General features: G+C 41.9%; 1 protein-coding gene across 1 annotated transcript; it reads left to right on the top strand.

Annotated features, from left to right (window-relative positions):
* The first annotated feature begins 1,148 nt into the window (after positions 1 to 1,148).
* On the top strand, positions 1,149 to 7,845 carry SLC19A3 (solute carrier family 19 member 3). The gene is made up of 5 exons (XM_040982792.1): positions 1,149 to 1,315; positions 2,988 to 3,813; positions 5,487 to 5,679; positions 7,025 to 7,166; positions 7,663 to 7,845. The coding sequence occupies exons 1-5, from the start codon at positions 1,166 to 1,168 to the stop codon at positions 7,843 to 7,845; spliced, it is 1,494 nt and encodes a 497-aa protein (XP_040838726.1). The 5' UTR covers positions 1,149 to 1,165.
* The last annotated feature ends 19,186 nt before the right edge of the window (positions 7,846 to 27,031 follow it).

Raw genomic sequence — 27,031 nt, 5'->3', positions numbered from 1 at the left:
ATTCAAGGGAAATTTTTTTTTACTTATAAACTTCATGAATCATTTGCATTTCAGAAAAGTCTGAAAGTGGGGAATCTTATTCTATTTCATCGGATGAAATGTCGGCTAATTTTATAATCAAAATTAAGACCAATAGAAATAAAAAAGACCTAAATATGGGATTTTTGATAGGATTCCGAAGAAAGGCATAAACTTCCATGTATAAAGCCATCGGAAAGGAATAGGCTTTGGTATATAAAGCCATTGCTCTTGGCAGCTGGGTTCTGAAGGAGGAGGTCTAGGACCATTTGTGCCTCGGCATTAAACACTGAGGAAGCATTAATTATTAAGGACTTTTTTTAATTATAAGGATGACTTTAAAAGCAGATGCATTTGATGCTTGAAAGACAGAGTGACAGAGGGAGGAGACAGAGAGCTTCCATCCATTCTTCATTCCTCAGTTAACTCCAAAATACAGGACTTGATCAGACCAAAGCCCAGAGTCAGGATCTCTATCCTGGTCGTCCACATAGGTGACAAGGGATGAAATACCACGATCATCATTCACTGCTTTCCCAAGTACATCAGCAGGCAGCTGGATCACAATCAATGCCTCCAGTACTCCAAGTGGCGCTCAGATTTGCGCTGCCTATATTGCAAGCTGTAGCAGGAGCTGGGGAAGAGAGTTTCATGCAACAAAGAGAATGGAACTCAAGCCCTTCCACTGATACCAAGTGCTGCCTGGTTTCTGAGTGTGCTTCGCCTCCTGCTTGCATCAGTCAGAGGACAGAGAGGCCTGGATTCTTCTACAAGTGTCTTGCAGTTCAGTGGCTCATCTGTAAAATGGGACAATCCAGGTTCTACCAATGTCATCACCTCAGCTGGTGGAGATGCTTGTAGCTATTGGTCTCATTGCAAGTAATCAAGTTCTGATCATTAGTTTATCATTGAGGATATACTTCTTTTGTGTCCTAGCAATAATCAACAAGAACTCACTAACAAAGAAGAATGTGGCCGTCTTATTTAGAATATTTGAGAGTAGTGTATCTGCCATTTGCTTTTTGCTTGTTAACCTGTAAATGTTTGAAACAGTCAGATCTAGAAATATTATGTTTTCATTACATCTGAGATATCAAAGTTAAAAAAAAAAAAACTTATTTTTTGCTTTGCTTCCATTTGGTCAGCCATGGCCTGTTTCAGGATGTCACCACGCAATTCCTGGATTTATCCCACTGTGATTCTCTGTTTATTTGGCTTTTTCTCCATGATGAGACCTTCAGAGCCCTTCCTCATCCCTTATTTATCTGAACCAAATAAAAATCTGACAAGCACAGAGGTAAGTTTTTAAGCATATCTATCTTAGGGTGGTTTAATTTGACCAGAACATAGACGTAGTCAGGGCTTCATACAACTTTACGTACAATGAACACACTGCTCTCATTCAATGAGTTGGATTTTCATCTGTCATGTAACATTTCCAACTACTCTTAAAAATGGGTAGCTGAAACAGAAATACAGTACACAGTGGGTGGCTTCATCGAGACTTCCTTTTTTTAACATTTAAAAGTATTTTATTTTGCTTTATGATATAGTTTCATAGGTTCTGGGTTGCTCGTTCCCTTCCCCAAGGTCATTGCCCCGCTCCATTGATTTCCCCTCTAGTTTTACAATGGATGTCCTTCATGCACAGTCCACAAGTCATTCATGCCGTTATTAAAGTATTCCCTGACTTCTAATTGGGACTAGATTATGTGATGAGATAGAAAGATCCAGAAGACAAGCTCATTTTGTAGTGTAATGTCACAAGGCAATTGTGTTTCAGAGTTTCCATTTGGAAATGTGTCCTAAGAATGGCAACAAGAGAGTCAACTTGGCTACCCCACTTGGGGACCACCTAATACATCCTTAATCAAAGCAATAGCATAGTCGGCACTGGTTTTCTTTAGGGTCCTCTTTCTACAGTGACCTTAGTGGACCCAAATGTTAGTTAAGACAGAAGAGTACAGTGATCTTGCAAGCTACACTCATGCATTATGTCTCCAAACATCATCGACAACTTCCTTCAATGTTTAAAATTTAAGGTCTCTGGCTTGGTGTGGTAGTGTAGTGGCAAAAGTCCTTGCCTTGCAAGTCCTGGATCCCATAAGCGCACTGGTTCTAATCCAGGCATCCCTGCTTCCCATCCAGCGCCCTGCTTGTGGCCTGGGAAAGCATTCGAGGACGGCCCAAAGTCTTGGGACCCTGCACTCGTGTGAGAGACCCAGAAGAGGCTGCTGGCTTCTAATTGCCTCAGCTCCAGCCATTGTGATCACTTGGGGAGTGAATCAGCAGATGGAATATCTTCCTCTCTGTCTCTCTTGTCTGTATATCTTACTTTCCAATAAAAATAAATTTAAATTTTGAGGTCTCTTGCATTTTTAATTAATACATGAGACCAGATTTGCATTGGAATATTCAAATCAATTGAATTGGGGGGAAAGAATCAGAAGCCTAGGAAATTTATTTGTCTACTTGTTTATTGCCATTCCTTGATCTGCAAAGTCATTTACTCTTTTCCCATCTTCTGATGTGTGTATATCCAGGCTTTGAAAGGGCCAAAATATTTGACAAAGGGAAGGATCAAATAAAGATAAAATTTATCACTCTCTTAACATTGTAACCTTTTGATATAATGTTAATCTTTAAACAAGAGAGAGATGGCATTTTAAGAACCTGAAAACCACCAAACTATCTGCATAGTTTTTTTTTTTCAACTTCTTTATGTACTGTCCTAAACTTAACATTGCTCAGATATACACTGATCTAAAAATTCTACTGTAAGTATTTACATTTCTGGGTTTTTTGCTGTTGTGTTGTTTGTTCTTGATGGGAAAGGGGGGCTGTCTGAGTGGTTTCTTTGAAAGTCAGCTTCCAGTCACATGCTTCTGTCATAAAGATGTGCAATGCAGTAGGAAGCCAAATGTTTCTTGGTCACGTGTCAGTAGTCACACTGTTTGTCAACCTCACAGATCACAAACAAGATCCTTCCAGTTTGGACCTACTCTTACCTGGTGCTGCTGCTGCCCGTGTTCGTCCTTACCGATTACGTCCGCTATAAGCCGGTCATCATCTTGCAAGGGATCAGCTTCATCATCACCTGGCTGCTGCTCCTGTTTGGCCGAGGCGTGATGGCCATGCAGGCTGTTGAGTTCTTCTATGGGATGGTCACGGCCACCGAGGTCGCCTACTATGCCTACATCTACAGTGTGGTCAGTCTCGAGCACTACCAAAGAGTGAGCAGCTACTGCAGGAGCATCACTCTGGTGTCCTACACCATAGCCTCAGTGCTGGGCCAGGTGTTGGTCTCCCTGAGCAACGTGTCGTACTTTTACCTCAATGTCATAAGCATGATCTCCGTCTCCTTGGCTTTCATTTGCTCACTTTTTCTACCGATGCCCAAGAAAAGCATGTTCTTTCATGCAAAGCCCAGCAAGGAGATAAAGGAGTCACCACACACGGACGCGATATTAAAAGAAGCTCCTAAGGATGACACTCCAGGCTGCAAGGAGAAGAATCTCACTTTGGAAACACGCTCAGTGACTTCAGGGAACCAGGACGACGGCCAGGACAGCCGCCCCAGAAATGTGGCTTTGGAGGTTTTTGTGCAGTGGTTCCAGGACTTGAAGGAATGCTACTCCTCAAAACGTCTTTTTTACTGGTCTTTATGGTGGGCCTTTTCCACTGCAGGTTATAACCAGGTTTTGAACTATGTTCAAATCTTATGGGATTTCAAGAAACCTTCCCAAGATTCTTCTGTCTATAATGGCGCAGTAGAAGCTATTGCAACATTTGGAGGTAAGTGTCACTGCTCCTCTTTGGATGGGCTCGCTTTTAAGTCCATTTCTGCAGATACCAAATGTCTGCCTGGTGGGAACTGCTCTCTCAAGCATAACCTTGTCCAGGAATGGAAGGTTCTGGGTGATCGTTTACCTAATGTGCATAACTAACTCAGACTCAGCATGAATCACACAACATGATTCTAGTCAAATCCCTAAGATTCCACATTTCTTAAAATAAAAGATCCATTTATTTTTATTGGAAAGACAGGTTTATAGAGAGAAGAACAGACTGAGATAATAATCTTCCACCCACTGGTTCACTGTCTAAATGACCACGATGGCTAGAGCTGAGCCATTCCGAAGTCAGGAGCCGGGAGCTTCTTCTGGGTCTCCCAAGTGGATGCAGGGTTTAGAGGTTCTGTGTCATCCTCTGCTGCTTGCCTGCTTTAGCAGGGAGCTGGGTGGAAAGTGGACCAACTGGGACACGAACCAGCAGCCATATGGAATCCTGGTGATTGCCAGGGGAGAATTAGCTAACCTACAGCGAAGAATTCTGAAGATTCCACTTTTTTCATTATAACAAGCATTATTGTACTTTTTCTTTCAGGAATGCACTTAATATAAAAATAGATAAACAGGAGTTTTTGTTACTTACATTAGAAAATATTTTCAGTGTTTCCGGGTTCTCACTGTAAGAATCTCTGCTGAAGAATTTGGCCTGGCTCAAATACCTGAATGCTAATCTCCGAGGAAACTCTTCCTTTGAAGTGTATCCTACAGTAAATATTTATATCCTGGTACGTGGGAACCTAAATGAGACTTTGAAGATGTTTTTCCTAGGAAGTCAGACTTTTATACACCCTCACTTACACAAAAGTTTCAGAAAACCCTCAAGGCCCATGTTTGATTACTTTCTCTCTCCCAAGGCCTCAGCTGAGCTCCCGGAAGCCAGGACCAAGCTAAATTCACTTGCGGAATGGAATGCACTTTCCAAGTTTTAGGGGAAAAAGATTTCAAATTCTTTGTAGTCATGATACTTATGTCACTTATGAGAGTCTTAATTCATCAGCTGCCAATAATTTGAAATAATTGCTGTCAATGATGGAGCCTCTTAAACTCTACAAGTCAACAGAAATCTTATCTGATAACAAGAAATCAGGTCAGATCTGGAAGCCCTTAAGATGGGAATTAAAAGTAAGACTAAGAGGATTAAGGATTAGCAATGAGCAGCACAGCTGACTACTCAGTGCTGGGGAAAGCTTGCCTGCTGACAAAGAGAGGCACTGGGGAAGGCAGGTGTGCTCAGAGCAGTTGTGTCAGCCATTCTCACACTGCATGTTGTGTTTAACTGGATTCCAGTATCATCCTCCCCACACCACCATGCAGGAACTTTCTTGCTCTCCACGTAGTATTTCTGTCATTCAGCTAACACTAGATAAAAATGTGATGATGAAACTAGTGACTGAAAGACTAGGAAGTGAAAAGGGAAGCCTGAAGAAAACGCGACTGGACAAGGGATAAATTCGCATCAAAGCTGGTCACACAATTTTCGCGAAAGCAATACTGCTCTTATAGAATTACCCTAAATACTGCTCCTATAGAATTACCCTAGCCGTGAGTTTTGAAGACAGCATGCTGTTCTGCTTGAGTGTGAAGTCGTGTCTGATGTTCTCCTTGCTTCCTTTTCAGGGGCTGTAGCCGCCTTTGCTGTGGGTTATGTCAAAGTCAACTGGGATCTTGTGGGAGAGCTGGCTCTGGCGGTCTTCTCGGCTGTCAGCGCAGGCTCTCTGTTCGTCATGCGTTACACCGTGGACATCTGGGTCTGCTATGCTGGCTACCTGATCTTCAAGTCCAGCTATATGCTTCTCATAACCATAGCAGTGTAAGTATCATCAGGCAATTTTTTCCATTACTAAAAACAATCCATATTCTACTGTTTTCCCTACTTGCGCACTTCAGAAGGGCTTTAACCATTTCCAACATGAAATACAAATTGCATATTAAATAAAGGCCCACTAACTAAATCGTTATTGATCTATTTGATTTCTGAATACTACTGAGATTAAGAAAAAAGTCTCTACAGGTCTCTTTTTTTAAAATACTTTTATTGAGAAATGCAAATTTACAGAGAAGGAAAGACAGAGAGAAAGCTTTTTCAACAGCTGGTTCACTCCCCAAATGACGGTAATAGCCAGAGCTGAGTTGATTCTATGCCAAGAGCCAGGAGCTTCTTCCTGGTCTCCCATGTGGGTACAGGGTCCCAAGGTTTGGGGCCATCTTCCACTGCTTCCCTAGGCAAAAAACAGGGAGCTGGATGAGAAATGGAGCAGCTGGGACTCATATGTTCCACATGATCAAGTTTTGATTTTATATTTTCAGCAATGCACCACAAGAGACCAATTATTTTATTTAAAGATCTATAATATACAGTTTCCTGTAATTTTACACCCAGTCTTTGGATGTTTTAGAAAAGTGTCTAAAGTCATTTGGTTTCATTGAAAACAAAAGTGCAGCTAAAGCTGACAGTAGAAATGTGCTTTGATGTTGCGTAAAAAAAAAGGAAACATTTGATCTTCAAATTGCATGAAAGAAATGAACAGAAAATACTCAAAGTTGTGATCTTATTTTGCTCAAAATGTCTGGTAAATGTTGCCAACACAAATCTGAACACCAGGGGGAAAGATCGTATGACAAGAAAAGAGGTTAAACTACTTGACAAGTTTATTCTGTAACTACTGTAATGAATCAGATGTATGTTTCCAACTTCTTTTTTTTAATATTAGATTTTTTTTTCCATTTAAAAATTCTTGGCACAAACATTGTGGGTGCATGTTTATGCCACTCCCATGTCAGGGTGCCCAGGACTGAATCCTGCTAGTTTACGCGAGAAGGCAGCAGGACATGGACCTGCTGCCCTTGGAAGACTTGGGTTGAGTTCTGACACAGACAATTGACAATTAAATGAAATAATTTTCTAGAAAATTTTCAGATTGGACGATGCATAAATTAGTAGCTTTCATCAGATACTACCCAATATTCTCAGTCACAAGAACTTAAAACATAAATTTCTGTAAGACATTAAGCTGGGTGTGAGGAATGTTGCCATGTTACTGTCAATTCAAACTTTAGTGGTATTTCAGATTCCTTTGTGTTTTTTTTCCTTTGTTTTTATTAAACAATCCCAATGTGTGGTAGCACTTCTATGTTTATTTGGCATTCCACAATAGGTTTCAGATTGCAGTTAATCTCAGTGTGGAACGCTATGCCCTGGTGTTTGGGATCAACACCTTCATTGCCTTGGTGATTCAAACCGTTATGACTGTGATTGTAGTGGATCAGAGAGGGCTCAACCTGGAAATCAACATTCAGGTAAGCTGCAACATGCCTAGGGAGTCTCCTTAAAGGTTTTAGCTTCATGAGGTAAATTTTGAAATCTCTAATTTCTTAATTGTCTTATGATTGCACAAGAAGAGGTTTCCAGCAATAATGACATCTAGGTCAAAATGTATCTGCGTAAAGCAAGCACAAAGTCACCTAATTCCACAGTCCAAATCCATTCCCAAGGACACTGCATACAGCACTGTAGTTGCCTTTAAATACAGATCAATTTTTATTTTTATTTACTACTGGTAACAGGAACTAGAACTCGAACACAAGCAAACTGTTCCAAAGACAAGTCACTGTTTTGCTTGTATTTTCATATTTGATTCTTTTAAAGTAGAGTAAAAGTGCTATCTAGTCTAAGTGATCCATATTAAGATTTTGGGTCTATTGTAATTCAAGGAAGCCAACAGTACCACTAGGCATAATCACAGAAATATTTGATGGCCAGATTTATATACATATACATACTTTTTTTCTCCAGTTTTTAGTGTATGGGAGTTATTTTGCAGTCATTGCTGGAGTTTTCCTAATGAGAAGCTTGTACATCATCTACTGGGCCAAATGTCGAAATCAGGAAGTACAGAGCCCGGCTACCATGAAGAACCCAGGAAAGGCACGCCCAGAGGAGCCAAGTAACGACAACATCTTATCAACAAAGTTCTAACTTCAGCACATGACCGATGGCAGCGGTTTTCGAAGCCCCTCAGTGACGTGTGCTGCCATAAACTGACATGCTCTGCACACTTAAATTTTCAAAAACCACAGTGAAGCCTCAGATCAAGACCAGATGACTGTGCCTGACTGAACCTCACAGCGCCCATCTCCGCCACTGAGACACCTGTGTTGGGGCCCTGGAGTTGACATTTCTGTAAACAGAAGTACTAGCTGGACAGACCGCTGGACTGAACCTTGGCTTGAGTTAGATGCTTGTTTCATGTCACTGAAGCAGGCAGCCAACCCCCGGGACATTTTGTCACACTGCCTGTAAGTTATTTCTGATCTCTAGGAGAATTACAATGTTTGGTCCCATTTCTAGGGGCTCTCCCCAACCCTGATAACACATTTCACTGACTGTTAATATCACCACTTATATTTTCCCATGGCCGCTTCTCATTTTGTGCCTGATTGAGCTACCTCAGAAACATCTCCAGGGTCTCCAAGGAATGATGAGCCCCCTTCCCACCATGACCCCTAAGGTCCTTATTTCATTCCATATCAGTGCCTACAAAAGGGAACGGTAAGAGGATAAAAAAAAGGTTATGGAAGTGAATGAAACATATAATTGTTAATTAGCAGAGACTGTGATATATAAAATGTGTTCCAAGTTTCCAGAATCTGTCTTTTAATAAATTCTGAATATTATCTGAAGATGGACTCTTGGCATTTGAATTCTGCTAACAGATTGCCATAGATGCATATGCGAAAGTGGATTTAGGGGTGATTTTTTTTTGTAGTGACCTCTCAGCTAAGGATGGGGAAAAACACTCAATTTTGATCTATAATCTGTGTATTGAAAGAATATGGACCTAGAAGTCACCATCAGCACTAGCTCTGTCCAGAATTCTGTAACCATGAGCTAAACCAAAAGAAAAGCATTGGAAAATCATCCCGGTTTTATAAAAGATAGTCAGTTTAGGTCCCCAAAACAACATTTCAATCTCCAATCTCCAATCTCCAATCTGCTTTAGGTTTTGTTTCAGTGTGGGTCCCTGTCAAAATTTACTGAACCAGTTCTGGGAGCCCCTATATTCTCAGGAAAGTACACAGGATACAGTCCTTTTTCTAACTGAAAAACCAGACCTTCTCTCAAATCAGAGCTGTGACTTCAAGCAAAGAAGATTACATGCTTGCAACAAGCTCAGATTTGTAGACATACTTCTGCAATTGTTTTTGCTAGTGACAAAGATTCACATTGTTTTATTCATGTTAATAATTGTTAACATGAATAAAACAATGTATATATATACCCTATCTAGGCCTATTTGACCTTTCCACATACAAAAATAGTGGCAGAGTGGTTAGGAGTTCAACACGCTCAAATGCTTTCTGTCTCAAATTGTAGATTTTGACTTTGCCATCAACTGATCCTATTGTTGTTGACTTGAAATTAGTTTCACAGGGTAAAGAGTTGGAAGAACATCCTCCCAAAGGAAATACATATTGTTTTTCTACAGGGCTGTTTCGTCATCTTACGGCAATGCTTTTAGAAAGTGCATAAGTCCACTCCAAAAACTTGTCCAAGCCACTGAAATACAACATTCCCCTGCCTTAGGATAAAAATGTCATTTAGTCACTTTTACAAAGATTTTTTTTTATTGGAAAGGCATATATACAGATAAGAGGAGAGACAGAGAGGAAGATGTTCCACCAATGATCCACTCCCCAAGCAGCCACAACAGCCAGAGCTGCACCAATGCAAAGCCAGAAGCCAGGAGCCTCTTCCGGTCTCCCATGTGGGTACAGGGTCCCATGGCTTTGGGCCATCCTCGACTGCTTTCCCAGGCAATAAGCAAGGAGCTGGAGCAGAAGCAGGGCTGCCAGGATTAGAACCAGTGCCCATATGGGATCCCAGTGCATGCAAGGCGAGGACTTTAGCCACTGGGCCCCATTTCGGCATTTTTATGGAAACTGAGCAGAAGCAGTTTATCCCCTCCTCCAGCAATCATTCACCTCTCCACAATAAACTGCCATCATTTGAATGATACATTTGTCCACTATTTTAGAAACTTTTAAAATGTAAATTTTAAAAAAACCCTCAAAAATCCCATTTCAACAATAGTAGCAATAAAATGTATGCTGGAAATATTAACATTTTAATCTTTGCCTCATCTCACTTTTTTTCTATTTTTGTTAGCTTCAGCTTTATGTAGTCCTAAAAAGTTGGGATGCATAAGGCATCACTCCATACTTACACACATAGAGGTAACTCACACTTCCTGTGCTATTGCTTATTCAAGAGAAAATGCTATTGCCATTTTACAGGTTAGAATGGAAACATTTTGAGAGGAAGTCTCTAATACTGAAAGTAGAGTGTGACTTCTCTCACTTTACATGAATTACTTGTAACCACAGTTACCAGAGACCATCCCAAACGGCCTTTTTCTCTTCTGAGTATTTCCAGTAGAGACACCTGCACGGATCTCATTCCCATGGCAAGTACTTGATGAATGAAAAATAAAAACGGGCCCCTCTGTGTCAGACAGCTTCTGGTGGGTACGTACAATCATGCACAGGATACTTCAAGGTTTTTACTTTGTTTGTTTACCATATACACTTTTTATGCCCTTTTAAAAAATACTTTCACCAAGCTAAATCTATTAATCCTATTTTCAGAGGAAGTAGAGTAAAAAATTTTAGACAAATGCAAAGATTTCTAAAGCAGTGCACTAAGAACCCGAACTAGTCATTTTAAGCAATGAGTCAAACATACCATTTTCTTTAAAATTTGGATGCTATATACTCAATATAAGGAATGACTCATAAATGCTGATCCAGATTCCATACCTAAGATAAACTGCATCAAGTCAAGTTCCTGCTGTAGTTCTCATGAGTGGTATTCACATGAGGGTCCTCTCAACTTCTCCAGATGTCAAACAAAAAGGCATTTACAAAAAGGTTATACAATTTTCTTCTTTTTTTTTTTTTTTAAAAAAAAAGCATGGTGTAATTTGAAAATCCCAAAAATAACTTCTATAAAGCAATGGCAAAGGTGTGACGTCAATGACCGCATAAGTTACTGCTGAGCTTCATATAGATCTTGGCCAAAACCAACTCAGCACAGGCAAATTATGCAGATATCCACTCGCAATACATCTGCATCCTGAGCCTAAGTATGTCATGGAACCCAACCTTGTCTTCTAGCTCACCACATCTGATAGTAAGGCTTTCCACTAGCTATTTTATTTGGCATATTGAATTCTCCACTTCTAATATTTCAGCCTGATTTCTCTTCAAGACTTCAATCTTGTGGGAAAGTTTTTTCATCCATGTCAAGGATGGATTTTTTTTTTTAAGATTTATTTTTTATTATTTTTTATTGGAAAGGCGGATATACAGAGAGGAGAGACAGAGAGGAAGATCTTCCGTCTGATGATTCACTCCCCAAGTAAGCGCAACGGCCGATGCTATGCCGATCCGAAGCCAGGAGCCTCTTCCGGGTCTCCCACACGGGTGCAGGGTCCCAAAGCTTTGGGCCGTCCTTGACTGCCTTCCCGGGCCACAGGCAGGGAGCTGGAAGAGAAGCGGGGCTGCCGGGATTAGAACTGGTGCCCATATGGGATCCCGGGCGTGCTAGGTGAGGACCTTAACCACTTGCACCACCGTGCCGGGCCCAAGGATGGATTTTTTAAACTCCTTTGCTTCTTACTGTTTTTCCTTAACATTATGAGATCATCTTTTGAATTCCTTTTCAAACATTTCATCAATCTCTTAACCATCAAATTCTAATATTAATGTGTTGCTGTGTTCCTCTGGGGGAGTCGTATTGTCCCCATTGTTCTTGTTTCTTGTATTTCTCATTTAATTTTAGGACTTTCAGGAAGCACTTGAGCTTTTGCTTCTCTGATGGCTTTCATCTTTAAACCACTACTCTATAGTTTACTCAAGTGTCATTTCCTTCAGTGGATATCTGGAGGTGTGGGCAAAGCACTCTACGCTCAGAGTCCCGTGTGACCCCCAGGTTGGGTGTGGTAGACCTCCTCTTTCATCATCCTGGGGGAGGCCATGATCACAATTGCTGATGGAATCACTACCTCACCTTTTCTCTTTCAAAGTTGTCATTGTCCCACAGTGATGGACTTGGTGCACGGAGCCGGAGCCGATAATAACACGAGTGGACTCTGACTGATGGTCAAAAGCCAAAGTTTGTTAGTGGCATCAGACTTTATACACTGAGGGTCATATGGGATAAGAGAGGAAGTATTGAGCTTATCGACAAAACCCATCAACAGTTTCTATACTTTTGTCTGGAACTCCTTTTGTTTTGTATATTCGACCAAGTGTTCTCATTCACATGCTGTCCACTCAACTGTTCTCATACAAACGATATCCAATCAGGTATACAAAAGGTAGCCATTTGTTTGTTATCATACAAATGCTATCCAATCAATTGTAATCCTGTGCTCGCTGACCTTCTAGGGTCACAATGTCCTCCTACAAAGGTGATCAATGCTCAGGATTAATCTATTCATGCCAGCACATGAACTACACAAAAGGTTGTTCAGTTCTCAGTGCACCTGGAGACTCAGCTACACACTGCACCCTACCACGCAGTGTGCATGCAAGACTCCCACATGCACAGGGCCCTGAAGCTCCACGCAGCCTGAGTGGGCCCCAACCATGGAGCACAGTGGCATTCCCAGCACAAGCTGCCTTCGAGTGCTCCACCTAGTAGTTTGTGCTAGTGTATCTCCCCCTCAGAGCTCCTGAGGGGGATGGCATGTACACTCCCCACAGGCCCAGATGTGTACATTGCTCCCTGCCTGGCCATCAGTCCTGTCACCACCAGAGTTGGTAGACAGCACCACGGTCCTTTCAACAGAACCACATGTGCCTACGCAGAGCCAGCAACGTGCCACTCCGGCTTCAGCTGCAGGACCCTTGTTTATCTCAAAGCAAGGACAACAGAACAACTAGTTCTGAGCTCACAGTTCTGCTTGGATTGGACCTGCCTTTTGTTTACACTTAGGCCTCTGCACCCTTGAACTGTTTAACTTTGGTTTGAGGAACTTGTCGCTGCAGAAGCATGTGACCCATTTTGACAAGGAAAACAAGTGGAAGGGTCTTTATAACGGGAGCCTCACAGGACCATGAGTGCTGGTCTCCTGAGATACAAAAATAGCAAGTGGCCAAGGGCAAGGGTAGGTTCCCAAAGGCCTGGAAGTGGTCCACCCAGCACCCGTGTGTTCATATTAGTGTCATCTCATGTTTATCATTTAATTCGTCCAGAGGGACAAAAGTGTCTCCCATGTACACTATTAGTGACATGATGTTGCTATAAGCACATTGCGGAGCCTGGAGAACTTTATGGGGAAAGAGATGCATTTAGCTCAGAGCTGGGGAGGCTCAAGGACACGGTGTCATTATTACACTGACTCTAGTGAGGTCATCACAGCAGGTAACACCGCAGCAGTGGAAATTCTTGCAAAACAACTGGTTATTGTAAGAATGAACTCAGGGTCTAACAGAAACTATCTTAAATCCTTCTAACGACACTTCCTTGATGATCATACACGAGGCTTCACCATTTATGTATCTACTACCTGCTGACCTCATCACACTGAGGACCAAGTTTCTGATGCCCAAACCCATAAGGGGAGGGGACTGGGGAAGAAGACACATCCAAACTATTCTAGAACCTGCTGAAATGTCAAAGAGAAACCAAAATCACACTCAGGGTTTTCAGTTTATTTTATCAGAAAATTTAGGCAAAAGCTACGTGGTGACTCAAAACAACAGCAGTAGGATAGGTGAAAAGTCATGTGCACAAAGACACAAAGAAGGGAAAGTGTAAAGTAGGAAGGCCATTTAAATGCTCATCAGGGAAAATATTTGACTGGGGTCGTATTTTGGTCATGGCTGTTTTCCATTTAGATTTTTTTAAAATAAAAATTTGTTAAAACATTGGCTTTACAGAAAGAGATAAAGAGTCCAAAAGAGTAAGTGTCAAAGCACCAAACAGGGAGACCTGAGAGGGAAAGGAAGATGGAGGAGAGGTGCAGCATCTCATCCTAGATGGGAAGCCAGGTGGGCCTCCTGACTGCAGCACTGCTTCCGGCAGCAGCACCTCTGCTGGCAGCAGCCCTTCCTGCAACCATGGGAGCAACAGGAGAGGTGGCAGCAGCACACCATGGGGGTGCTGCAGCAGCACCCACAGCAGCCACGGCAGCAGGGGCAGCAGTTGGAGCAGCAGCCCACCCGGTAGCACCTGTAAATGGTGCAGGTGCCACAGTCACCACAGCTACCACAGCTGCCACAGCCACTGCTGCAGCCACCACAACCTCCACAACCACAGCAACCCATGGTGTCAGTAGAGAGGACTCAGGTGAGGTGAGGAGAGAGGACGCAGGAGAGGTGAGGAAGGTGTGATGCCTCCTCCTGCTGGATGTATCATCTTCAGGAGGGGGAGGAGGACCTGACTCAAGACATGACACATGGGTACTTCCTGTTACTCTTCATTCCGGTATCCAGAAATATTTAGGGTTCTTTCTTACATACACCCTCATGGGAAACATTTGGCTAAATAAAAAAACTAAAGCTATCATTTATGCATTAAAAGTCAGGTATCAGAGGTATAACATAGAAGAAAGGAACGCATGAACACTTCAGACTCATGGAATGGAGGAAAACAAGATTAAAATAAAAAACAGCAGAGGGAATAAATCATGTCCTCCTTCTGTGACATCCTATTTCACTTGAAAGAGGGTCCCTCAGTGTCAGCTGGATCCCACACAGCATGAGAAGACCCAGACTTGTTCCTGGTGCTTACGGCAGGATGGGTGCTATGGATGTACAACCAGTGCATCTACCAGGGGTCTCAGAGACCACAGTAAGATGACTACGGAATGAGGGGATGCAAGAGAGTCAGCCAGGGCTAAGACCAAATGGGAAATACAGCCCAGCTTCCAAGCCATTGGTACAACTAGAGAGAGGACCACAGGGTCTTGACCTGGGCCCGAGAAAAGGTTTTACTGCTCTATGCGCCACTTAACTGTCTGCAGTATCACACCCCACTCTATCTAAATAACCTTGTTGTCTTGTAAATAAATGCCGAGGGCTGAGTGAAGGACTGGATGGGGGAGCCTGCATTACAGTAAATCATCAGCCCTCTAGACACACAACTGAAAGTGCATGACTTTCCCACAACGTGTGACATGGAAACACTTTTCACTGTCATTCCATACGTCACGTGTCAGTTTTCAAATAAAAAGATGGTGCTATGGATGGATAAACTATAAACCACAGAAATTATGGAAAGAACATACACAGTTGAAATATATCATGTGGTGTTCCAAACAGGTTTTCATTTGTATATTAGATTATACTAGAATTATCATCATTATAGACTCAGCTATGTCTTTGCAGAGTCGCATGTTGAAGCCCCAACCTCAATTTGACTCCTTTGAGAGCCTTGGAGGAAATGATTAAGGTTGCATAGGGCCATAAAGGTTGGGCCCTAAGGACTCGTGTCCTTGAAAGAAAGAGACGGCAAGGTTCTCCGTGTCTGTGTGTAAAGGAAACACTCCAAGAGCACATCTGTCTCTAAGTCGGACAGAGGGTTCTCACTGGACACCAGTCACAACGGGGTCTTGCCCTTGAACTGCCAAACTCCAGACTGTGATGAAATACGCTCCTGCTGTGGCAGCCGCCCACTTTAGTCAGTAGCATTTTGTAAGGGGAACCTCAGCAGAAGAACGCACAGTCCCCCTGGCTTCTCTCACACTATAGGAAAATCTCAAGAAACAGTGCTAGGGACCTGAGGGTTTTAAACATGGATACGTCTTTATCCATGCCCTCGATGTATTTGTCAAAGAGAAAAGCCGTGACTTTACAGGAGTGGCCATGGGAACAATCATCTCTCTTTCTTATGTATCTTTCTTACTGTCAGATGAGTGATGTTTCTTACAATTGATGGTATATTGGGTTCAATGAAATATTGAAATATAACATGGGTTATATGTTTAAATAAGATAATATAAACATAGCAAGTAACACAAGACTATCAATGATGATCAAGAAAATGTGCCATGGAATCAACTATCTACTACTTTTAGAAATAAACAGATGAAACAATCATGTGTAAAAAAAAAAAATCAGTGGAAGGATGAAGCATGCTATTAGACACAATCGAATATAACATTGGTGATGAAGGACCTTGTGCAGTAGCCTAGTGGCTAAATCCTCACCTTGCATGGACTAGGATCTCGTATAGGTATTGATTCATATCCTGGATGCTCCACTTCCCTTCCAGTTCCCTGCTTGTGGCCTGGGAAGGTAGTACAGAATTGCCCAAAGCCTTGGGATCCTATACCAATGTGGGAAACCTAGAAAAGGCTCCAGTTTCCCGGCTTCAGATGGGCTCAACTCCTGCCATTGTAGCCACCTGGGGAGTGAATCATTGGTTGGAATATCTTCCTTTCTTTCTCTCCTCTTCTCTGTATGTCTGACTTTCCAATAAGAACTTAACAAATCTGAAAAAAATTAATCTTTGAAAAAAAGAGAGAAGAAGAAGAAAAGTCAGAAAATGGAGATCAATATTTAAAGACTCTTGAGGGTAGCTTTCCAAAATGGTTGTTAAGACACCAACACTCAAAACCAAATGCCAAGTGGATGTAACCTAAGACTTTTGAAGTCTGCATCTTGTTAAACTAAAGAATATGAAGAAGGCAGATTACCTGCAAAGGAATGACCCATAGGCAGATGTCTCGACACCAAGGGATACAAACAGGAACCCAGAGTTGCAGCCACAAAACACTCTCTTTTAAGGTTTTTGGGAAATGAAAGTGATTTTAGACAAACAAAAATGAAACATTTATCACAAATGCCATCTTCGGAGGAATTTCCATATGGAGGAGATTTTGAGGACATGGTAAGTACTTGGTGGATCCAGTCAAGAGCCACAGGACAAGAAAAATCACTTCTTGCCTATGGGGGGGGGGGCGGCGGGAAGCATAGCCCTAAAGTGTTGCACAACTGTCTAGGTCAGACACAGGCAGTGGCCCGAGACAGATGCTTCTGAAGTCTTTCAATGACTTGGAAACAGATCAGGCATCTCTCTTAGCTATAGACTTCATTAGTAAACATGCTTGTTGTAACCACTTAGGTGGTACTGAAAGAATAAAGTTATAATTGGTAACTTCTAGATTAGGAGACATTCATGAATGGTAGGAGGTGGGCATTTGGCTTAGCAGTTAAGATGTGAGTTGAGAAGTCCATGTCCCTTTGGAAGAGAGTATGAGTTCAAGACTTTGCTGCACTCCCAATTACAGCTTCCTTTAACATGCTCCCTCAGAGGCAGCAGGTGAACGCTCAAGTTGTTGAGCACTGGACATCCCTGTGGCAGAGCTGCCTTGAACTCCTGACTTCTGGGCCTCATTCAGGGGCAACTGTGAGCATCTGGAAAAGGAACCGTGAGGTAGGGAAACAGTCTCTCTCTGTTTCCCTCTGTCTCTCATATACCAATACAGAAGCACTGCTAAATAACTCTGATAAATATAAATAAATGTTAGAAAACTCAGGGATACCAGACGTATTGTATGTAATATAATTTGATGTAACAATAGCAGTGCTTGGAGGGCAATGTATAGATTAAATGTGTTTAAAGACACGAGAAGATAGGCTTCATGGTATCTCTGTATTTGAAAGATTTAGTTAATTATTTGAAAGGTAGGATGACAGAGAGAAAGGAGAGGAAGATTGAAGGGGTAGGGAGTGAGAAAGAGATCTTTCACCTGCTGATTTACTACCCAGATGGCCTAAATGGCCACAGAAACTTGGGCTAAGCTGGGCCAGATCCAGGAGCCAGGGTCTTGATCCAGGTCCCCCATGCGGGTGACAGGGATCCCAGCACTTGAACATCATCCACTGTCTTTGCAGGCATAATGACGGAAAGTTGAATCAAAAGCGAAACAAATAGATCTTGAACCAACACTCCAACTAGGCTGCTAACTTCACAACTGGCAACCTAATCTGATGTACCCCAGTGCCAGCCCTGTAATATCTGTATTGCCATTGTAATTATTTATTCTTATGATATTACTATTAAGCAAATCACTCTGTGCAATAAACTAGAAAATTATTAATCATGCAAATAAAAAAGAAATACTAAATGACTAAAGAAGAAATAAGAACAAGAAAAGGCAGCTAATGAAATAGGAAACAAACACTTAGTGGAATGAGTCATGGAGGAAAACACAAATAAAATTTACAATTATCTGGAAATACAAAAACAAGAGAGAAAAGGACAACACATTTCCTCAAAACACAATATTGTCTGTGTCACAAAGAATGTTGTATCTTGGTTTTCTGATTTACGAAATGAGCAAACAGTGGTTCCACTTCATGCTACCGATTAAACGGGTTAAGGCAGGTAAGTCAGTTACTTAAAAGACTCTCCAGATGATAAGCACTTAGTCTTGGCTGCTATTCCTATTGATAGTTATTTCCCTAAATGTCAGATTACAGGCATGCCCATTTTGGAGATATCCAAGCTTCGACTCAAATACCACAGTATTGGCATAATCCCAGGACAGCTGCAACCTTAAATTGTTTGTGGCATTGCCTAATCACAAAAAAAAAGTGCATATTTTCGGTTTTGGAAAACCTGGCCACTATGTTAATGGGCGAACTAGGGAGCTGGAAAGGAGAGAATATGCATGAATCTGAAAATGTTGAGTTGTACTGGAGTGCTAGAATTCCTGTCTGCAATAGGCCTTATTCCAGTAATTCATTAGAGGGCTGCTTGACATGAGTGCACTTCCAGATCCTGCAGTTAGCTTCCTTTTCATCAGGGGACTTAGAAACCTACCTCCACTTTAACTGTGTAGCACAGGAGCAGGAGTGAACCCATTTTCTCTGTTCCCCTCATCTGTTCTTGGCCAAGATTAGATCATAACATGGCTTCCTCTAACTTTAGATTTTCTTTTTCCTGTTCTAAGACAAAGAAGGAAAGTAGAAAATGTATTTAATTTAATGTCCTTGAAATGCAATACAATGCCTAAATTCCCAACCAGGTGTTTTATTTTCATAGACTGCAGTCCTTATTCCCTACCGTATTCCAGAGCCTCTTGGCCAAGAGATTGTCAGCAACCAATGAGGGAAGCAGCAGCGTATGAGGAATGCTGCAAAACATCATGGCTAAAAAGAAACCCAAACACTGGCATTGCTGGTGATAAGAACCAAACCGAGTACTATTAGCTTTTCGAGACCTTAGGAATTAAAAAGCGAGATGGTGAAAATACTGAAAAATCTGTGTCTGCTTCAGACATGATTTTTTTTTTAAGGAATTGCTGTTGAGTTTCCTTCCCACGGGCATGGTGACTGAGATATGAGGAGAGGGTTCAACGATGCCAAACTGCATCTCACGGTGACATCAGGGGCCACATCCCATACGCTGTTCCCTCTAGTCCACTTGGTAACATGGTGACTTATTTTAGTGTCCTTCGTAATAAGCATTACTCTTCCCTCTTTCAGAATGGTTAAAAGTTCTATCACAGAATGCATGTGGGCTTCCAGGCCATTATATAAAATTCACAGTGCCCACTGGCAAATGGCTGCCACCTAAGCTTCAGTCCCAGAGAGTGGGAGACACACAGACACACAGGCCTGGAGCCAACTGCAAATCAACAGCAGGTTGCTAAATGATGAAACAAGGAGAATAAGACAGCATGGTAATTTCACTAAGTGAAGGCAGGTACCTGAACTTTGATACTAAGAGACTGCAGTTGCTTTTGAAACCCTGGAAAGGCAGATTCTTAACAAAGCAAATAAACAAGAGGGGAGGGAAGCTGCCACCAACATTGGCAAGCAGAATGTAAAATGTCACGGAAGAGGGGAGGAGCGCATGTACACGTGAGCATTCATCCTGATTGCAAATGCCAGGAAGAAAACGGTTACTTTGCAAAACACCCATCCAAAGGGCAGCTGAAAGAGTAGGGATATTAGTGGGTCACTGGTCAGGTACTCCCAAGAAAATCTACAAATGCAGCTTCTCCAGGAAGTTATTGAAACAGCAGCAGTGGTTAGTTTACATTCCAAGGAACATTTCTTTCTCTCCCAGAGCAGTGGAACTCTGCCTTGTTCCCTCCTGTTCACTGAAGAATGCTGGAGGTGTGCCACATTTCCCTCATTGCTCAATGATGCTATCTCACCAGTCATCCCTGTTGCCGGAAGGGTCAGAGTGTCGCTGGTAGTGCCTGACTTCATGTCATAGTTAGGTAAAGTTCAGAACTCCAGCCCAAACCTGTTCATTTCTCTTGTTGCTAGATAACACTCTGCCGTTGTGCCTAGCTTCTTCTCCCCTGCCTCTAAGTCCTCAAAGACAGCCCCTCTCCATCCACCTGCAGGAGGAACCAGCTGAAGCTGTCATCTTTGTGACATTTGCTTCATAATAGTTTCACCAAACTGGTTTCAGTCCTTCTGTGTGATAAGTACTGGATGGCTATTGTGATGCTGCTTCATTTGTCATAATGTACATTCTAGTAAGGCATCATTATTTCAGATTATAAACTCGTATATGCTTCAAGAAAGTAAAGCGAGAGAATCAAGATGGCGGAATAGGGTAAGGACACGTTTAAATGGACAGAGAAACATTTAATCAGGATGAAGCAGAGAGGACACATTCCAGGAAATAGGAGAGGACAGAACAACAGCAGAGGGGTACCTGGAGACTGAGAAACACAGAAAAGCAGCAGACACAACGGTGTGGTGTTGGAATGATTAATACGCCAGCAGCATTCAGCTAAGAGCAATCTGAACTCCACCAGCAGCCAGAACTCCAGCAGCAATCAGGTGGGAACAGACTTTCACTGGGAGCTTGCGAGGTGAACCCAGACAAAGAATCCTCCATCCCACTGGTCTGTTTGATTTGACTACGAGCAGAGACAGAGCAGTAGATCACAGACGAACAGTGCGAGAACAGGGTGGATTTCACAGCCCAGTCAGCCCCCTAGAGCTGAATTGGGTGCCATTTTGCATAAGGAGGCAAAGGCAAGGGAAAGGACTGAGCATACACTGAGCTGGGAGTGAACTCATTTCTGACTCAGTGAACTGCATCAACGTGGCATTCTACAGGTTCCACCCAAGACAGGTCTGGATAGCCCTAAGACCTGACAGCCAACAGATCAAAAACTCTACTAGTGGTATGTCAGGCACCATTTTGTACACTGCGGCAAACGCTTTAGGACTGCAGCAGACAAAAGTGAATTGTGCATGTGCTGAGCTTATGAGAACTCATTGAGTTTAGTGAATTGCACTGGTCCTGCAGGAAAATAATACCAAACTTGGCATCGTACCTTTCAAAATAGGTCCATGTGGCACCCAGACCTAACGTCCAACAGGTTCCAGCAAGATCAGTGCCACCAATGACCTAGCTATATAGGACACCTGGTGTCTCTCCAATCTTGGGATTGCTCCAACCCGAAGTGGAAGAAAGGTTGTATAGACAATGGTGCAGCCTCAGCACGATATCACAGGAGGTAGAGATTGGTGAGCCAGGAGTTGGGGCTATGGAGTTCTTGGTATAACCCAGACCTGGGAACTCACTGGAGGTTGTAGCACAATTGGCTGTGAGCAAAGAGTTGTGTACCAACTGCAATAAGTAAAATCGAACTGTAGACCTTTAAGTGACAGAGCTTAGAAACCTATCCCGAGGAAAAGACTCTGCTAACCAGAAGTGCAATTACCAAGAGCAAAAGAAGAGACAAAGGCACAATGAATATTACCAAAAACTCCCCTGCAAAGGAACAAAACCCTATGCCAACCTCAGAGTTAACTGAGGAAGACATCGAGAAAATGGGGCACAGAGAATTCAGAAAACTCATTTTAAAGCTTCTGATCAAAAATGAGAAGCACATACAAGAGTTCAAAGAATTTAAGGAAGCAATAAAGCAAATCAAGGCTGATATATCAGAAATTAAGAACACAGTAGAGCAAATTACAAGTACAATGGAGATTCTCAAAAATAGAATGAAGCAAGCAGAAGAAAGAATCTCAGAACTGGAAGATATTTCCTGTCATCAAACAAAAAGCTGGAAACAGAGCTGGATTAGACCAAAAAAAGTATTCAAGAATTGAAAGACACTATTAAGAGGCCAAATATAAGAGTTATGGGAGTCCCCGCAGGTGCAGAAAGAGAAACTAGTTTTATAAATATATTTAATGAAATAATGAAGGAAAATTTCCCTAATCTAGACAAAGATTTGGGAAAAACATCCAGGATGGCTTGACCAAAAGTGATCTTCACCAAGACACATGTTAATCAAGCTCTCTTCAATCGAACATAAGGAAAAGATCCTTAAATGTGCACATGGAAAAAAAAAATCAATTGACATATAAAGCAATGCCAATTAAACTGACAGGAGATCTCTCACAGGAAACACTACAGGCAAGAAGAGAATGGAGTGACATATTCCAGATTCTAAAAGAAAAAATTGTCAGCCCAGGATAACATATCCAGCAAAGCTTTCTTTTGTCTTTGAAAATGAAATAAAATTCTTCCAGAGTAAAGAAAAGTTGAAAGAATTTGCCTCTTTCAAACCTGCCCTTACAAAGGATAAAGATGTTCTCTTGACAAAAAATAGCATCCACCAAAACTAAAGGTAAATGTGAAGAACATCCCAGTAAAATGATAACAGAAGACTAAACCAATGAACAACCCGTTCCTAAAATGGCAGGACCAAAGTACCACCCATACATATTAACCCTGAATGTAAATGGTTTAAACTCATCAATCAAATGTCATAGATTAGTAGACTGGATTAAAAAACAAAACTCATCTATTTGTTGCCTACAGGAGAGACACACTTCACAAATAAAAATCAGAGGAAACTGTATCCATGGGATTTGATGTTTTCTGTTGGTTTCATCTCTTCAAAACACTTTCTTCTGATTAAATTATTCAATGAGTCATAGATCCTACAGTGCATAGTTTTCTTCAAGAAGGTTCTTGATTTTCATTTATTCAGCTACATGTTGGTCATTCAGTAGCATGTTATTTAACTTCTTTTTTCTTCCTTTTGTTGACTTTGTTTTCTGGCTCTTCATTTAAGGGGATGTATAGTAGCTGTGTAATGGAGACTGTCATGTCTAGTAACATGTTATTTAACTTCATGGCATTTTAAATTTCTATTTTTCTTTCTATTGTTGATTTTGTATCATGACTTTTCATTTGAGGGGATGTACAGTAGCTGTGAAATGGAGACTAACATATCCAGATGTGAGGATACAATGTAGTATGCATCTCTACTTCCAGACAAAGATGGACTTACAATGAAACTGTTTACTATATCTTGACAATAGGATTCTGGACTCTCTGCCATTGTCCATGCCCGCAATGATGGACATATGACTGTGTATGAAGAACTATGCTTTGGTAATAATACAGAGGAACTAGGCGGGGAGGGGGGAATTGGGGCTGGATAAGGGAAATACCAGGAGCCTATGGAACTGTATCATAAATAATAAGAATAAAATGTAAATAAATAAAATCTTAAAACAAAAGTAATAAAGTAAAGCAGAGCTTCAAAGGACACGGATTATCCTTGCTCAACCCCAGCTCAGCTTTGAGGGTGTCACTGCCATTGCTCAAAGCCAACCCGCTGCCGGCTGTCACTTAGAACCCACCCAGCTCTGGCCAGCACACTCATACCATCTTCCAAAAAAAACCATACAACTTTATTTACTCTAAAGGAACATCAGAATACAAAGAGCAAGAGCAAATTAGAGTAATTAGTAATAATAATGATAATAAAATGTAAAAAAAAGTATTTTAAATTATTTTACTTGAAATATTTTATAGTAGGGGCTGGCAAATTTATTCTACTGACTAATCCTTCACCCCCACACACTGGCATCCCATAATGACACCCACATCTTGGCTGTTTCACTTTCCTTTCAGCTCCTTGATTGTGGCCTGGGAAAGCAGTTGAGGACATCCCAAAGCCTTGGGATCCTGCATCTGTTTGGGATACATGAAAGACGCCCCTGGCACATGGCTTTGGACACATAAACAAGAACACCAACGACGCTTGCTGGCGAGGATGCGGGGAAAAGGGAACCCTACTCCACTGCTGGTGGAGCTGCAAATTGGTACAGCCTTTATGGAAATCAGTCTGGAGAACACTCAAACAACTCAAAATCTGCATACCATATGACCCAGCAATAGCACTCCTAGGAATATATCCAAAACACCTGTTTTACGACAAACCAACATGCATCCCTATGTTCATTGCAGCACAATCAATAATTGCAAAAACATGGAAACAACCGAAATGCCTATCAACAGAAGATTGGATAAGAAAGCTTTGGTTCATCTACTCCATGGAATATTACTCAGCTATTAAAAAAAACAAAATGCAGTTCTTTGTGGCTAAATGGGCCCAACTGGAAACTATAATGCTAAGGGAAATGAGCGAAAGGTTAGATACCACATGTTTGCCTTGATTTAACCTGTAATTTTTTTGTTTTTGTTTGGTTGTTTGTTATTTTTTGAACCTGTCATTGATACTGTCTCAACCCAGATGTTTCGGAGAATGGAAATTGCATTATTTTTAACATATTGTTTACCCAATACTATGTCAATTAATTCCGTAATGTTGTATATTGATACTGAGATTTTGTTGGGGCTTTTAACTGACTGGATCTTTACTCTGTTAGCCCTACCTTCAGACCAGAGAAGGTCTCCCCAAGAGGCCACTGAACTTAACTGGACAATAAGACGCTGAACTTTAAGCTAGGCATGTGTTTGCAAGGAATGAATCTCAACTGAACTTGAACTATGGTTATGCAACAAGGTGGAGGAATCCACCATGGGGGGAGGGGTGGGGGGAATTCCCAGCGCCTATAAAACTGTACCACATAATACAATGTAAACAACAATAAAAAAAAAAAAAGAACCCACCCAGCTCTGGCCAGCACACTCATACCATCTTTCAAAAAACACATACAGCTTTATTTACTCTAAAGGAACATCAGCATACAAAGAGCAAGAGCAAATTAGTAGTTTGTGGAATTACTCTTTATTCTTCATCATGTCTCTTCAGGTAATTTCACAGATGAGTGAAATAATGAAGTCCTGACATCTCAACTTCTTCCAGTAGATGTTGCTAGAGTGCAATAATATTGGATAACTGTGCCTTAAACAGCCTCGGATGGCTGTTGCTGTTCAAAGGTCCATTGAACCAGTTTCAAGAACTCACCCTCCAATTACCATCTCATGGGGGAACTACATAAACATGTAAAGATACACACCATTTTAGATGCCAACCTAAGTCGTCTTTGGGAGCCTCCAGCAAGGCAGAAGAGGAAGCACACAGACCATGGGACACTTCGAAACAAATGAGAGAAAGGGACTGAGACTATCCTGCTGCAATACGACAGTTATAAGAGAGAGAGGAACGCTTTGCATCATCAAAGAGATTCTGAACTCTAAAACCTTGAACAAGCTACCGTATGTCTCTCTGGTCATTTTTGCTTTCTCACATGCCAAACAAAGACAATACCTATTTTGAAATTTTTTCAAAATATTAGAAACAAGATCCACTGTTTCAAATTGAGATTGCTTATTTGGTAATAACACTATATTAAAAGTGCAGATTCTAAAGTTTCAGACCTGACCTATTCAACCAGAAACCCCAAGGATGGGCAGGGAAAATAATTTTTTGTTGTTGTTAAATTCTCCCAGGAAATCTACATACTAAAAGATTCTACTAAAAAAAAAAAAAAGGCTTCCATTACAGTCTGAGTAAGTAGCCTCCAAGAGAGAAACCATAGGATGGGTTGAGCCAATATGAATCACCTGAGACTATCAGGGGTTGGAGGAGAATCATGCCTGGGCATTTGAGAAGATGGTTGTGAAGGCCGCTAGCCTTGTTTTTTTTTTTTTTTTAAGATTTATTTATTTATTGGAAAGTCAGATATACAGAGAGGAGGAGAGACAGAGAGGAAGATCTTCCGTCTGATGATTCACTCCCCAAGTGAGCGTAACGGCCAATACTATGCCAATCCGAAGCCAGGAGCCTCTTCCGGGTCTCCCACGCGGGTGCAGGGTCCAAGGCTTTGGGCCGTCCTCGACTGCTTTCCCAGGCCACAAGCAGGGAGCTGGATGGGAAGTGGAGTTTTCGGGATTAGAACCGGCACCCATATGGGATCCCGGGGCGTGCAAGGCAAGGACTTTAGCCGCTAGGCTACGCTGCCTGGTCCAAAGGGCCACTAGCCTTGTTAGTAGCTCTCAGAGCTAAGGCTCAAGATCAGCCTTGATGACTGGGGACAGAACCATGAAGGGCCTCCAGTGCTGGCTGGGAACCTTTGCTCTCCTCCACAAGCCAGACTCTGGTCCTCTTCACAGATGGCCTTCCTTCTTTGCCCCAGCAGAAGGCACTGTGATGGGCCTCACAAGCATGGACCAAGTTCTGGAGAAGAATCAAGAGATCACACTCCCTGTCTCCATTTACCAAGACCAGGACATATGCACCATGGGACACATGCACACTTCCTCATCATGAAGTACCTGATAGCCATAAGTTACAAACTGTGAAGCAACAAAAGGGGGAAGTATAGCCCAAACTATAGAGCACAATTATATGCAGGATAGCATACAAAACTCTTATTACACATATACCTCATCTCATCTTCACAGAACTCCGATGAATGATATTATTTCTTAAAGAACTTTATTTTACTGGAAAGTCAGATATACAGAGAGGAGGAGAGACAGAGAGGAAGATCTTCCGTCTGATGATTCAATCCCCAAGTGACCACAATGGCCAGAGCTGCGCTGATCTGAAGCCAGGAGCCACAAGATTCTTCCAGGTCTCCCACAGGAGTCAGGATCCCAAGGCTTTGGGCCATCCTCTACTGCTTCCCCAGGCCAAAAGCGGTGGAACTAGATGGAAAGTGGAATAGCTGAGACATGAACAAGAACAAATTTGGGATCTCAGAGCTTGCAAGGTGAGGATTTAGTCATGGTGCCAGGCCCTGATTCCTGTTTTCTAACATGAGACAACTGGGGTGCAATGAATTTTCTATTCATTTAAAAATTTCCTTAGGCCCCTATTCTGCCTGACCCTCCTCTAGGCACTGGGCCATGGGTTTGGAAACAACCAAAGAAGAAGCTGTGGAGCTTACAGCCTACTGGG

This window comes from Ochotona curzoniae, unplaced genomic scaffold (genome assembly GCF_017591425.1).
Source record: "Ochotona curzoniae isolate NIBS_2020 unplaced genomic scaffold, NIBS_Ocur_1.0 contig_3643, whole genome shotgun sequence".
NCBI lineage: Eukaryota > Metazoa > Chordata > Mammalia > Lagomorpha > Ochotonidae > Ochotona > Ochotona curzoniae.
This window is presented reverse-complemented; position numbering and strand designations above follow the sequence as displayed.

Bases quoted from the DNA above. Each gene is read 5' to 3' on its own strand.
- SLC19A3 (XM_040982792.1), top strand. From the start codon at position 1,166: ATGGCCTGTTTCAGGATGTCACCACGCAATTCCTGGATTTATCCCACT. The intron at 1,316-2,987 runs GTAAGTTTTTAA...TCAACCTCACAG, and splicing joins AAAATCTGACAAGCACAGAG to ATCACAAACAAGATCCTTCC. The intron at 5,680-7,024 runs GTAAGTATCATC...ATTCCACAATAG, and splicing joins CTTCTCATAACCATAGCAGT to GTTTCAGATTGCAGTTAATC.